The 15,530-nt window shown below is 38.1% G+C and overlaps 1 protein-coding gene across 1 annotated transcript; it reads right to left on the bottom strand.

The window, feature by feature from the left end:
- Positions 1–10,659: 10,659 nt before the first annotated feature.
- CCDC71L (coiled-coil domain containing 71 like) lies at positions 10,660–14,974 on the bottom strand. The gene has a single exon (XM_037130108.2). It carries the CDS (start codon positions 14,686–14,688, stop codon positions 13,990–13,992), a length of 699 nt encoding a protein of 232 aa, XP_036986003.2. The 5' UTR covers positions 14,689–14,974; the 3' UTR covers positions 10,660–13,989.
- Positions 14,975–15,530: the final 556 nt, after the last annotated feature.

Genomic DNA, 15,530 nt, shown 5'->3' with positions numbered 1-15,530 from the left:
TAAAGGCAAGTGGTTTATTTGCAGGAAAGTGGTTTATTTAAAGGCAAGTGGTTTATTTGCTGTCCATCTGGAACATGGCGGACTCACACCTCAAAGCCCATCTCCTAAAAGATGGGGGCTCATGTCACAGAGCCCAGCTCCACCTCTCAGTCAGAGGTTTTTTCATAAGAAGAGAGTGGGGAATGAAACAAAGAGATCAAGGGAGGAGGCTGAAAGTTCTCTGTGTGCAGATGAGCACAGTCCATTCTGATATTAAAAGTGATGGCCCTGTGTGCATCATCCTGGTTTAGTCATCCTGGCTCCATGTCACCTCAGCTTCAGTCATCCTGGATCCATAGATAAAGGTTAGCAAATCTCCCAGTACTAGGATGCTTAAAAGGCCAGAGTCTATATCTTTTGAAGTTAGTCCCTAGGATTCTTATACAAACACGCTGTTCATCTACAAGCTACATATTAATCAGAGTCAGCACTTACAGAAACAATGTCAAAGAAATGGTGGGATGGGTTACAATTTCCCACCATTACAATTTTCCACTGTTACAATAGCAACTTTGGGATTCATTGCACACCTACATAATACCCAGATACAAAATGGGGAGGCAAAGGAATATGCCCCAAATGAAAGAACAAGAGAACTTCCCAGGAGAAGAATTAAATGAGATGGAAGTAACCAAAATAATAAATGCAGGCTTAAAACAATGGTTATAAGGATGCTAAAGGACCATAGGGGAAGAATGGATGATCTCAGGGAGAACTTAAACAAAGAGTAAGCATTTCAAAAGTTATGAAAACCATAAAAAGAACCAGTTAAAAATGAATGCGATATCTGAAATGAGTAATACACTAGAAGAAATCAACAGTAGGTTAGATGTAGCAGAGGATCAAATCAGCAAATCAGAGATCAAGATAACATATCCACCCAAGGAGAAAATGAAAAAAGAGAGTGAGATAATTTTAGGAAATGAGAAAAGTCTAACGGACCTCTGAACATCAAGTGTAACAACACCCACATCACAGATGTATCAGAAGGAAAAGAGAGTAATCGAAAAATATGCCCTGGCCAGGTGGCTCAGTTAGTTGGGGCATTATCTCAATGTGCCAGGGTTGTGGGTTCAATCCCCAGTCAGGGCACATATGAGAACCAACAAGTGAATGCATGAATAAGTGAAACAGCTCAACTTCTTTCTGTTTCTCTCTCCCTCTTTCTCTCCATCTCTCCTTTCTTTTCTCTCAAAAAAATTCAAATTTTTAAAAAAGGGAAAAAACTAGAGTACCTGTTTGAACAAATAATGGAGAAAACTACTCTAACCTGGTAAGGAAAAAAGTCACTCACTGAGGAAGCACAGAAAGTCCCAATCGAGATGAACCCAAAAAGACCCACACCAAGACACCTCATAATTAAAATGGCAAAGGTTAAAGATAAAGAGAGAATCTTAAACACAGCAAGAGAGAGTCAGCTGGTTCCTTACAAGAGAGTTTCCATAGGGCTGTCAGCTGATTTGTCAAAAGAAACACTTCAGGCCAGAAGGGATCAGCATGAAGCATTCAAAGAGATAGAAAACAAGTACATGCAACCAAGACTACTTTATCCTGCAAGACTATCATTATTTAAAAATGAATGCAAAATAAAGAGCTTCCTCAACCAAAAAGAAAAAACTAAAAGAGCTCACTACCAATAAACTGCATTGCAAGAAATGTTAAAGGACCTGCTTTAAACAGAAAGGGGAGGGAGGAGAGGAGGAGCTAGAGAGACAGGGAGAGAGAAAGAGAGAGAAGAACACAGGTGTAAATAATAAAATGGCAATAAGTAAGTACCTATCAATAATAACCTTAAATGTAAATGGATTAAATACTCTAATCGAAAGATACAGGGTAGCTGAATGAATTAGAAAACATGATCCATATAAATGTTGTCTACAAGAAACCCACCTCAGAATAAAAGATACATACACACTGAAAGTGAAAGGATGGGAAAAATATTTTATACAAATGGAAACAACAACAGCAAAACTGGGATAGCGATACTTATATCAGACAAAATAGACTTCAAAGCAAAGGCCATAACGAGACACAAGGAAGGTCACTACATAATACAGAAAAGATTGATCCAACGAGAGGATACCCAACATAGGAGCCCCTAAATATATAAAGAAAATCTTGGTGGACATTAAAGTAGAGATGGACAGCAATACAAACATAGTAGGTGATTTTAACACCCCACAGTCATTAATGGATATATCTTCCTGAAAAAAAATAACAAGGCAACAGCAACCTCAAACAACAGACTAGATTTGATAGATTTAATTGATATTTACAGATCATGTCACCCCAAAGCAGCAGAATATACATTCTTCTCAGATGCACATGGACTATTCTCAAGATAGGCCACATGTTAGGACACAAAATAAGTCTTAACAATTTTTCAAAGATTGGAATCTTATCAAGCATCTACACTTACCACAATGGTATATGACAAGAAATCAACTACAACAAAAACTGAAAAAGATTTAAACACATGAAAGCCAAGTAGCATATTAAACAACGAATGGGTTAATAATGATATCAATGAAGAAATTAAAAATTATAAGGAGAAGATGAATATGAACATATAACAACCCATAATGTATGGGACACAGTGAGGGCAGTTCTGAGAGGGAAGTTTGTAATATTAAAGGCTTACCTCAAGAAGCAAGAAAAATTTCAAATAAATAATCCAACACTACACCTACAAGAACTAGAAAAGAAAGCAGACCAGCGTAAGTAGAAAGAAAGCAAAATAATAAAGATCAGAAAGGAAATAAATGACATAGAGACTGAAAAAAAGTACAAAAGAGCAATGAAATCAAGAGGTAATTCTTTGAAAAGATAAACAAGATTGACTAACATTTAACCAGGCTTATCAACAAAAAAAAGAGAGGACTCAAAGAAATAAAATCAGAAATGAAAGAAGAAAAGTAACAACTGATATCACTGAAATATGCCAACTAATCAGACAACATTGGTGAAATAGATAAATTTCTAGAAACTTACTATCTTCTAAAGCTGAATCAGGAAGAATCGGAAAACCTAAATGGAACAGTTACAACTAATGAAATTGAAGCAGTAATAAAAACAAAAAAAACTCTCAGCAAACAAAAGCCCTGAACCAGATGGCTTCACTGGTGAATTTTACCAAACATTCAAATAAAAACTAACATGTATCTTCTTACACCATTACAAAAAATTCAAAAGGAGAGGAGACTTCCAAGCTCTATTTATAAGGCTAGCAGTATTCTAATTCCAACATAGAACAGAGACACTACAAAGAAAGCCAATTATAGGTCAATATGCCTGATGAATATAGATGCTAAAATCCTCAACAAAATATTGGCCAATATGACCCAACAATACATTAAAGAGATAATACACTATGATCAACTGGGATTTATTCCAAGGATGCAAGTTTGGTACAATATTTGCAAATCAATCAACAGTATACATCACATAAAGGAAGTGAAAGGTAGTCCAGGCTGGTATGGGTCAGTTGGGTGGAGTGTTGTCCCATAACCAGTTCCCAGCCAGGTAACATACCTAGGTTGTGGGTTTGAGCCCCAGTCAGCAGGAATACAATCCCAAACCTGGATGCATACATGAAGCAACAAATCAGTGCTTCTCTCTCACACTGATGTTTCTCTCTCTCTCTTTCTCTTTATCTAAAAAAAATGAAAAAATGTATTTTGTGAGGAAAAAATAATTATAATAAAAAAGGAAAGATAAAATTCACACGATCATATCAATAGATGCAGAAAAAAAGCACTTGATATAATCTAGCATGTATTTATGATAAGAACTCTCCTCAAAGTGAGAATAGAGGGGTTATGATATAATAAAGGCCATATATGAAAAGCCTACAGCCAAAGTTATACTCAATGGGCAAAAACTAAAAGTATTTCCCTTAAGATCAGTAACAAGACCAGGACATTCACTTCCACCACTCTTATTCAACACAGTACTGGAAGTCCTAGCCATAGTGATCAAACAAGAAGAAATAAAAGGCATCCAAATTGGAAAGGAGTAAAGCTGTCATTATGTACAGATGACATAATATTGTACATAGAATACCCTAAAGACCCCATGAAAACGCTATTAGGTCTAATAAATGAATTTGGCAATGTAGCCAGACACAAAATTAATATTCAGGAATTGTGGCATTTTTATACACTGGTAATGAACTATCAGAAAGAAACATTAAATAAACACTTCCTTTTACTATTGCAACCAAAAAATAAATATATAACACACCTAAGAATAAATTTAACCAAAAAGGTGAAAGACCTACGCTCAGGAAATTATAATATACTGAAGAAAGAAACACAATACAAATAAGTGGAAGCATATACCATGTTCATGGATTGCAATAATTAATATCATTAAAATATCCATACTATGAAAAGCAATCTATAGATTCAATGTAATTCCCATTAAAATACCAGTGGCATATTTCACAGATGGGCAAAATCTGCCCATTGAGTAGAACTAATAATCCAAAAATGTATATGGAACTAAAAAGGACTCCAAATGCCTTAGCAATCTTGAGAAAGAAGAACAAACTTAGAGGTATCACAATACCTAATATCAAACTATACTACAAGGTCATTATAATTATAACAGCCTGGTACTGGCATACCAACAGGTATATACATCAAATAGATAGAAAGCCCAGAACTAAACTAATGCCTTTATGGCGTTGGGAATATTGGACAAGTATTTACAAAAAAAAATGAAATCAGACCACCAACATTCATCATAAACAAGAATAAAGTCAAAAGGGATAGAAGACATAAATGAAAATCATGAAGTCATAAAAATACTAGAGGAAAACACAAGCAGTAAAATATCAGACATACTGCTTAGCAATATTTTATTGGCCAACAAGTCTCCTAGGTCAAGGCATACAAAGGAAAAATAAACAAGTAGGACTAAATCAAATTAAAAAGCTTCTGCACAGCTAATCTCATTCAACAAAATGAGAAGAGAACTTATGAGAAAACATGTTTGCCAATGATATATCTAAAATGGGTTTAATTTGTAAGATATATAAAGAACTTACTTATACAACTCAACATCAGAAAGACAAACAATACAATTAAAAAATGGGCAAAGGCCCTGAGTAGTGTTACTCAGTTGGTTAGGTATTGCCCCACAAAGCAAAATGTCACTGGTCAGGGCACATGTCTGGGTTGCAGATTTGGTCCCCGGTCAGGGTGTGTATGATAGGTAACTGATCAATGTTTCTCTCTCACATCGATGTTTCTGTCCCTCTTTCTCCCTCCTTTCCCCTCTTTCTAAAAATAAAAAATATATATATTTTCTAAAACTGGCCAAAGACCTGAATAGACACTTTTCCAAAGAGGACATATCGATGGCCAACAGACACATGAAAAATGCTCAATATCACTAATCCTGAGAGAAGTGCAAATTAAAACCACAATGAGATATCACCTCATACCTGTCAGAATGGCTATCATCAATAAGTCAACAAACAGCAAGTCTTGGCAAGGATGTGAAGAAAAGGGAACCCTCATGCACTGCTGCTGGGAATGCAGATTGGTGCAGCCACTGTGGAAAACATTATGGACTTTCCTAAAAAAATTAAAAATTGAACTGCCTTTTGACTCAGCCATTCCACATCTTGGAATATATCCTAAAAACCTGGAAACACTAATTCAAAAGAATATATGCACCCTACATTCATAACAGCATTATTTACAATAGCCAAGATCTGGAAACCGTCCAAGGGTCTATCAGTAGATGAGTGGGTAAAAAACTATGGTACATTTACACAATGGAATACTACCCAGCCATAAAAAAGAAGGAAATCTTACCTTTGTGATGGCATGGACGGAGCTGGAGATTATTATACTAAGTGAAATAAACCAGTCAGAGAAAGACAAATATTATATGATCTCACTTATGTGTGAAATCAAATTAAAAAAACCAAGGAACAAAATAAAAATAGGCATGATACATGGGACAGACTGGTGGTCAAAGAGGAGGAGGGGGAGGGGGGACTGGACAAAAGAAGGTGAAGGGATTAGTCAAATAACCGGTATACATGACACATAGACACAGACAATAGTGTGCCAGATTGAAAAGGGGGTGGGGGCTAGGTGCAGGTGGGCAAAAGGGGGAAACAGAGACCGAAGAAGACTTTGCTTGGGGTGAGGGGTGCACAATGAAGTGTGAAGATGATGTTGTACTGAGTTGCACACTTGAAACCTGTGTGGTTTTATGAACCAATGTCACACCGATAAATTCAATTTAAAAAAAAACCAACTCGGAGGGTAAAGCTGGAGCCATAGAAAATTATCCCAGGTTTTGAGTCCTAATAAAATAATTGTCAATTGTGCCCAGCTGAATTTTAGAATTACTACTGTTTTGAGTTTCCCTTTTCCCCCCTTTTGAACAGCAGTGTCTATTCTGATTATCCTGTGCCTGTCCCACCATGGTCTGTTGGTTTTATCTTTAGTTTATTGATCTTCGAATTGAGAAAACAGGTATTCAAGGACCTGTGTTAAGAAAGGCGGCCAAGAAGCCCCATCCATACCTGTATCTATTTTAGATGATAACATCTGGTCTTTTGGCTGATTATAAAGTATAAAAGACTAGGACTTTTAGAGGGAGAATCTTAGGACAGGTGAAAGATATTTTGAATATGAGATGAATGTAAATAATTAAGCCCAGAGGACAGACTGTGGTAGTTAAAATGCTCATAAATTCTTTTTGGGGGCCCTTCAAAAGGTTGAATCTCATTTCCCTTGACTTGAATGTGGGTTGGACTTTGTGAATCATTTCAAAGAATAGAATAAGATAAAAATGACAAAATGAGTCAGAAACACTATAAAAGGTAGATATGATCATTCCAACAGCGTTATAGTCTAGGACCATCTAGGGAAGGGGCAATGAGTAATCACAACTTAGAATTCTAAACCTATTAAAACTGTCAATTAAACGTGAGATAGAAAAAAATATATTTTTAGATATAAAAAACCTCAGAACATTTGATTCTATTCCCTCTTTCTTAGGAAGTTATATGAGGATGCACTTCAGCAAAATAAGAAGAGAGGAAAATAAAAAATTCTCCATACTTTCTGGTTAAGCTTTCTGTAAACCCTAAAACTGTTTTAAAAAATAAGCTCTATTAACAAAAGAAAGGAAGGGGGGGTAAAAGACATTGAGAAAACTTACATACATATTGCTAAGTAAAAAAAAAAACAGTCTGAAAAAACTATATACTCTATGATTCCAACTATATGACATTCCGAAGAAGGCAGAACTACAGAGAGTGTAAAAAAGGAAAAAAAAAAAACACCACTGGTTGCCGTGGGTGTGGGGGAAGAGAGGAAGCGATGAACAGGTGGATACAGGGCATTGTTAGGGTAGTGAAACTATACTGTGTGATACTGTAATAGTAGATACATGACATAATGCAATTATCAAAACATGAAACTATACAACATAAAGTGAACCCTAATAATGTGTCAACAATATCTCATCCATAGTTATAATAAATGTACTCACATAATGCAAGGTATTAATAACTGTAGAGAATGGGGTGTGAGGGGAGGCTCTATATTTTCTGTACAATTTGTTTCTAAACCTAAAACTGCCCTTAAAAATAGCATGTTAAAAACATAATCAGACTTTTTAAAAAAAGTGTTGCCTCTAGGAAAGGGGTAGTTGGGGTGAGGTAGGGGATTATTATTATTATTATTTATTATTTATTATAAGCCCTTATGTGCTATTTAAGGTGGGTTTTTAAAACCATATGTGTACATTGCCTAGTTTTAAATGTTTTTAATTTTTCAAAAGTCTGTGTACCTACCAGGATGGTGAAAATAAGAACAACCAAAGATACCAAGTGTTAGCAAGGATATGAAAATCCTGAACTCTCATACAGTTTATGTAAATTGGTATAACCACTTGGGCAAAGTGAAAGAATTTACCAAATCTGAGCATTTGAATAATATATAATCAGGCAAATTCACTCCTAGGTAAATACTACCCCACCCCACCCCCCAAAAAAAGTTCACCAAAGGACATCATGTTCTCTAATGTTCACTGAAGCTTTGATTATAATTGCCCTAAACTGGAATCTATCTTAATGCTCATCAAGAATTGCAGAGACACTGTAGAATATTTACACAATAGTAGTCTATACACCAATGAAAATAAATGACTTACGACCAAATGCAATTATATGAATGAATCTCATAAACATAATTTTGAGTGAAATAAAGTAGGCGTATGATACATAATTCTATGTACAGGGGTTGACAAAAGTAGATTTACAGTTAATTGTTCATATGAAAAATAATACAATAACTAATAAATAATACAAGAATGAACTGTTTCACATACTTATAACTGTAAACCTACTTTTGTCAACCTCTGTATAAAAAGTCAAAAAACAGGCAAAAGTTATCTATGCTGAAAAATGCCAGTATAATTGTGATCTGGAGGGGAGATAGATAATGACTGAAAGGGGCATTAGTGGTCCTCTAGGGTACTGGTAATGTTCTGTTTTTCTTCTTCGACTGAGTGTTTATTGCATGAGAATATTGAACTTCTTAAATTTTATGAAGCTGTGCCTATAATATATTTTTTTAAAAATTTTATTCACTAATTTGAGAGAAAGGGGGGAAAGGAGAGAGAGGGAAAGAGACATCGACCAGCTGCTCCACCCATCCATTCATTCACTGGTTGATTCTTGCTTGTGCCCTGACTGGGGAATGCAACTTGCAACCTTGGGGTGTGTGACTATACTCTAACCAACTGAGCTAGCTGGTCAGGGTTATAATACTTTTAATACGTGTACTTTTAATATGCTTCAACACTTTTTAACCTAGATTTTAGGGCCCTAAATTACACCCTTTTTTTCCATGCTCTACTAAATATTTAAAGAACATGTACTTGAAAAAATCCTACAAGATGTGTGTAGATACATACAGACACCTTAAAAAATTAATTTTAGTACTTTGAACTATCTCAATGTAACATTTTTATGAATACTTTCAGAAGCAAAAGAAGTCCAATTTATTCAAACTCCCTGGGCTAGCCATAGTGTATGATGTTGTGTGATCACTACCTCCCAGTTGGGCTCTGGATATGTTTACAGTATTATACGTTATGGTTTGAGGTAACATTTACCAATACCAGTGCTGACAGTGAGAAGTCATTGCTATTGTGAAATCTGCAATCAGGCTGTTTGCAGCTTCTTCCTACAGGGTAACTTCCATCTAAGAAAATTCTTTGGTGTCAACTTCAGATACTACAACTTTGGGTTGCTCATCAAGTTAGAATATACTGTTATTGTTTGTACTATCAGGAATTAGAACTAAATTACAGGCTTTAGATCCAAAATCTAAAAATAAGTGTATCAATGCTTCAAATAGGATCTTTTTTACTTTCAGTAATAATTTTCTGCTGTTTCAAACCTAATTATTGCACCCATTTGTTTCCTTTAACAAAGAAAGTACAAACCTCACACAAATTAAGTCCAATTTAGCTCTGTACATGTGGATTAACATGGTTCTTAAGCAACCCTCTGAATTCGTGCCAAGCAAAAACTGAGCGTGGAAATTTGGCAAGTTCTTGGGTCAGTAACTTTAACTGATTACTTTTATAAATTCTCAGTTTAAAACACATAACAGCAGATTTTAAATATCTTGAAAATACCAGGATGATAAGACCCCAAAATTTTAAGAACCTAAAAAACCTCCAACAGTGAAAACTACTACTAAATCAATTTAAACCAACCTCATGCTGTATAGTTTGTCTTTAATTTGCCCACAAATTACCTTCCCTTGTCTTTTAGCTATCCCAGACCACACTCTGTTCTTGGGATGCTAAATTCCCAAAGGACCACTCTTAGCATATTCTTATGTTCAGTATTCATGACTCCAATTAATAGCATTTATTAAATATTTTCTATGTGTCCACCATAAATGTGCACTTTTAATCTAACAGTTTCCTTTACTAACCATGTTTGATACCTGAGGAAACTAAGGCTCAGTCTATGTAACCTACCTGAAGTTCTAATGCCAATAGTAAAGCCTTAATTCTGTCCCAGGCATTGTGATTCACAGCTGTTACATCATGATGATTCCATTTTTTATAGTAACTCAGGTACAAAGACAAATTCAGATCACAGAGGACAATGAATCCTGTGCTTGCTAATATTCCATTTCTCCCTTCTAGACTGTTGAAAATTCTAGTTCTACTCTGTTAAAACAGCCCTTACTGATGCTACTCATATGGAACACTCTTTCTTTCATAACGTGAAAGAATGTGAGCTTTAGACCTTGTATCACTACCACAGAGGAGCTTGGGGTCAGTGATCAAAACTAAATTCTGATGCATTTTTAGTCTTTATTGCTGACAAAGTGGGTAATGACTTGGTCTTGGGCATGAAGCCCTGTCCTGGAGACTCACTAGATCATTAGAGCTGATGTAACAGACTCCCATTATAGCACCTGCACACCCATCTCAAAACTTCCAGGAGTCTGAAGTCAAAAAGTCAAAATTTATCACATGATAAATTAAAATGTTTTCCAGTTCACGTGTAAACATAAAATCCCATTTCAAAAACTTTCAACATTAGAGAAACCAGACACTGTGTATTCTCTAAAATTTATTTACAGTCAATAAATTAAAAAGCAAAGTACAATCAGATTGTAAATCTTAGTCATATGCACATCAAACTGTCCAAAAAAAATCAGTTCCATTACGAACAATTGCCTTCTAATGCACTTTAAGACATAAGTCCATTAAGAAATATTTTAAACAGGTAAATATTATGTATGTCCATTAAAAAACACCAATTTAAAGGGTGCTGTGGTAACCCTTAAAAGAACAAAAAACTTTTGAGTTAAAAATTTACTTTTCAGATTTGCACATTGCAAATCAATAGTCAGCCACCAGCTTAAGTTACACTTGTCCAATAGGGTCCTCAAACTTGGACAAAATAAATACACATCCCAACAATGACACTTTACACTATCAACAATGAAGCTTGCCCTCAACAATCATGACATTACTGGTTTCAGTAAGGAAAAATAACCTTGCTGGTTGACAGGAAGGGTGAAAAAATGACATCAGAAATTTCGAAAGCTTAACTGAGGTGCCAGTCACCACATTTAGGCACTCTAGAGTTAAAAATTAAATAAAAGCTGAGCAAGGTGATATACTTCCTAGCTTCCCCCTTCTCCTTGTGCCATATGAGATATAAGAGAAGGTAAAATAATGAATGAAGATCATAGGACTTCTTACAAAAACTATATACAAGCTAAACTACAGACTCACTTTAGAGGACAGTAAATGGATGCCTCACAATAAAGGCTACTGTGCCAAGTTCCCTTTTCACATTCTGCCCAAAAGTATCCATGAAATACTTTCACTTTCCTATTAATATACTAGTCAACTATATTAGTTGTTTCTTCACATTATGGAAGTTGTAGCATAGGTGTTGCTAAAGAAAACTTGGCAAAAATAAAGATTTTTTTCTACATCATACAAAGTAGAAAATGGCATGAATTTTTAACAAACCAAAAAAATAACATATTGAATTCAGGATGAACAATTAGATCCAAACTGAAATCAGACAGACCAGATAATCCAAAGAAGCATTATGTGAATTCAAGTGCTCTAAAGAAAAAAGCATAAGAGAAAAAAAGTTAAAACCCTAAGTTACAATGAATGCATGGTGTAAATGATTGTTTCAGTTTTGTGCTGAGCAAAATTATCCTCCCAGCTAAGTCTAATTTCAAAATCCTCTGGGAAATTATCTAGATAAGCAGTATGTTCAAATTACATTCTAATATGGCCATTGGATTTACTTTTTAATTATTATAAAACTATATACAATAGTAGTGGTACAAATACAAATTTTCTTCTCAGATGCTAGCTTAAAAAGTTAACTTTTTTTGGCAGGGGAGGAGAAAACCCTATATAACTAAAATACAATTGGCAATGGAAGCTAATAATCAAAAGAATATAGATGAGCTTCCTATCACACAAATATAACACTCTCCATCTTCTAATCATTCACTTTTATTTATTCATGTGACAGTGTATGTAACAATACATTATCACTGAGTAGTAAATAAAAGACTGTGATGCTTACTAGGAAACTGTATAAAGTCATTATATATATATAAAATGTTTTTAACAAAACAAAAACACTGAAAGTAAACTCACAAAGCTCCTACAAAACTATTCAACTTGGAAAAAAATCATTTCAGAAAGCTATGCTGTTTAAATTCTAAGAACACAAGAGTCAAAATTGCAGCTTTCATGATTCTCCAAAGAAGCTGCCAAGCAGAGATAAACCTTAACATTGAGTATTCCATATGTCAAGTTCCAGCCCAGTACAGGTTGCTCCATGGCAGAATACTTACATTTGAAATAATAGTGGTACAAAAACTTGACCCTTTAGATATTGCAGTAAAATCTGGCTGTGGCACCACTGACTAAAAACCATTAAGTCTTGTTGCCAACAATGACCAAAGGCACTTGGATAATCAAGAGTTACACACTGGGCCATATGATATAAACACTAGTGTAAATGTGTAAAAAGAAGGGTCAGAACTCTGTGTGGCTTGCCTGTTTGATTCCTGTGGTCTTCAGCTGTCAAAGACCCATAACTGCAAACATAAATTGAAATGGAAATAAGATTAAAAAAAAGGCAACTGGTGGAGCAAAAAAGTCAACTGTCATGATGTTTATAGAAGTGGTGATATTAGTCTGGACATTTCTTGTTATCCAACAACAAAGCCAAATAAGAAAGAAAAATAAATCTATTTCACCCAAAGAAACTTCCAACAAGTTATTTATACCAAGAAATGCCCCCACCCCTGTAGATCATTTACAGTTCTGAGGATTCTAGTGGGTATTCTGTTTATCATTTTAATCACAAAATTTATACACATTCGTTTCTCCTATTGGACTCCCATTTTAAAATAAATTATCCTTGAAATATTCCTGGATTTGTATGTTAAATCAGTACAAAGAGGCCATATCATTTCCAATCAAATTTCATCCATCTCTTTAACCAACGCCAGTTTTTTATAATGTATTCATTTCTTTTAATCACAAGCCATGTGGTTTCAATGTACTTTAATTTTCATTCAATTTTTTTAAGTTTTTAACAACTCAACTCGTCCTAAACAAAACTTTATATGAGTTTTGTTTACCATTTTCTTTAGGAGCTCAGTAAATATAAACTTTAAATTTCAATATAAAATATTTAGAAACACCTTAAAATATTTAAAACACTTGTATTTTGCATCTCTTTGCTTGCAATCACTGAGCCTATGAAGTTCAAAGTCATACAAATCCTTGACAGTCCATAAGCTTGAATCACTTAGAAAACATCCCTGGTCAAAAGCACTGGAATCCAGTTCACGTTAGGAAACGAGTGAGATTCAGAATACCCTGAGCACAAACTACTGCAACACCACAAAACATGTTTGATCTTTCGTCCAAAAAGAGGGGTGATAGTTCAAAAGAAAAAAAGGGGGGGAGGGGAGGCGGGTACCGGGGAGGAGAGGTATAAAAAGCAAGTGAATTCTGGCTTATTACACAAGCTCGAAACCAAATCCTTTGGAAAAATAGTGACTTCTTCGGAGGCTTCCAGACCAGTGAGGTAGAGTCCAAAAGGGAGAGAATGTATCTGCCCCTACAGTCCTGGAGACGTCTCAATCTGGGGTTAGGAAGAAAAGGGGCCTGTCTTGCGGGTCCAGCACTGGAAGGCAGGAGAGGGCACGCCTGCCCCGGGGTCCCAGACGGCGGCGCAGGTCCAGGGCGCAGAGCCGGGAACATCATCCGGTGACTTCTTCGCTTGTAAAGTGCACTAGGGGACGGAGTTCTGGCCAGATCTGTAAACACTCGACTGACACTTGTTCATCCCTCCAGGCGGAAGCTCCGTCCGAGGGTCCACCGGGCTGCGTTTCACACCCGAGGCACCGGGAAGCGGCGGAGCCTCACCACCGGTTCCAGGTTCACTCGCAGGACTTGGTGTGCTCGGCGCCGTGCCGCCGCCAGGCTGCGCTCGCCCCACACGTCACAACCGACGCGGATAGTGGGGAAGGTGGTCAGCGTCGGGGTAGCAGCCCTCCAGATCTCCTCTAGGGTGCGGCCCCCGAAGCAGGGGCCGAGAGCCTCGGGCTCAGCGGTGCAGCTCTCCTCTGGGGCAGGCGGCGGGGGCAGCGACGGTTTCTTTCTGTGGGCTGCGGCCCCCCGGGCTCTGCGGCGCCTCCTCCTGGCCGCCCAACCCCGGCCCGGCCTGCGTGTAGGGCCGTGGACAGCGGGGGGTCCTGGGCGGTCAGGGACTAGGGCCCGGCAAGAGGAGTAACCATAAACGTCCTTGCTGCGTAGGATGTGCGGGGAGAACTGGTGCTTGAGGCTGCAGAGAAAGCTCCAGAGCTCCGCGTCCGAGCTCATGAACTCCGTGCTTCGGGGCATGAACAGCTTGAAGGCGTCGCCCAGCGCCTTGGTGGTGTCTGCCAGCGACAGCTGCGAGCGCGAATACACCACCTTGTCCTCCAGAGCCTCCAGCCTGACCCCATCTCCTGCCCTAAAGCCGCCGCCGCCCCGGAAGACCGAGGCTGGGGCCGCCTGAGGCCGCCGCTTCTTCACGTTGCGCCGCATCGGGGCCACTCGGGCCGCCTGCGCTCTCAGGGTTCCGCTGCCGCCGCCGCCCCCTCCTGCGTTCGGCTCCGGGCGGCCGCCGCTGCAGGCGCCTTTCGCCGGTGCCTCTCTCGCTACTTTTCTCGCCTCCGCTGTCGCCGCCCCACCCCCTCCGAGGGCGGAGGACTCGGGTGAAGATCCTGCCACCCGGTACAAGATGGCTGCCGGCGCCCACCCCTGGGCTTTGTCATTGGACGGCGCCTCACCCCCTGGTTTCTCTTTCTTCTCCTCTCTCGCTTCCTTTCGCCCTCTGCCTTTCTTTAAATGTGCCCGCCTCAGGCCCCTCCCACCGCAGCCCCGCTTTCCACCCATTGGGTGCTTTCAGAAGAGGGGCGGGGACTAGTGGGGTAGAGGCCAGTTCCTGGAAAATGGTGCTAGGCTTTACTACCCACTACCATAGTGGCCCTTGAACCTGAGTCAACTGTTGGATGGGTATTGGGAAGGTTGCCGTGTGTAGAGGAAGTAGTGGACACCAGCTCCACCTTGGGGGCAGTCATTCCCAGAATGAATGGGTATGCATTTGTAGATTCAGGTGGGAGATCTACCAGTCTAAATAACAAAGGAAGCTATGCTGAAAAGCTGTTGTTTGTATCACAACAAAGAAATTTAGGTTTAAATCAAGAGAGAATGGTCCTTTCACAGTTCCCCTCTAAACCCTCAGAGACCTCTTTTGGCAGCTTCATCCCACGTCCCTCTATTGGCCCCAATCCATTTCAAGTAAGCACTGGTAATCTAGAATTCTTCAGGTAACAGGGGTGACATCAGTGACATTATCTCCTAGACAGTGACATCATATTTAAGAG

The sequence above is a fragment of the Artibeus jamaicensis genome, unplaced genomic scaffold (assembly GCF_021234435.1).
Source record: "Artibeus jamaicensis isolate MK-2021 breed Jamaican fruit bat unplaced genomic scaffold, CSHL_Jam_final contig_834, whole genome shotgun sequence".
NCBI lineage: Eukaryota > Metazoa > Chordata > Mammalia > Chiroptera > Phyllostomidae > Artibeus > Artibeus jamaicensis.
This window is presented reverse-complemented; position numbering and strand designations above follow the sequence as displayed.

Excerpts from the sequence above, each read along its gene's own strand:
- CCDC71L (XM_037130108.2), bottom strand. The coding sequence starts at position 14,688 with ATGCGGCGCAACGTGAAGAAGCGGCGGCCTCAGGCGGCCCCAGCCTCG.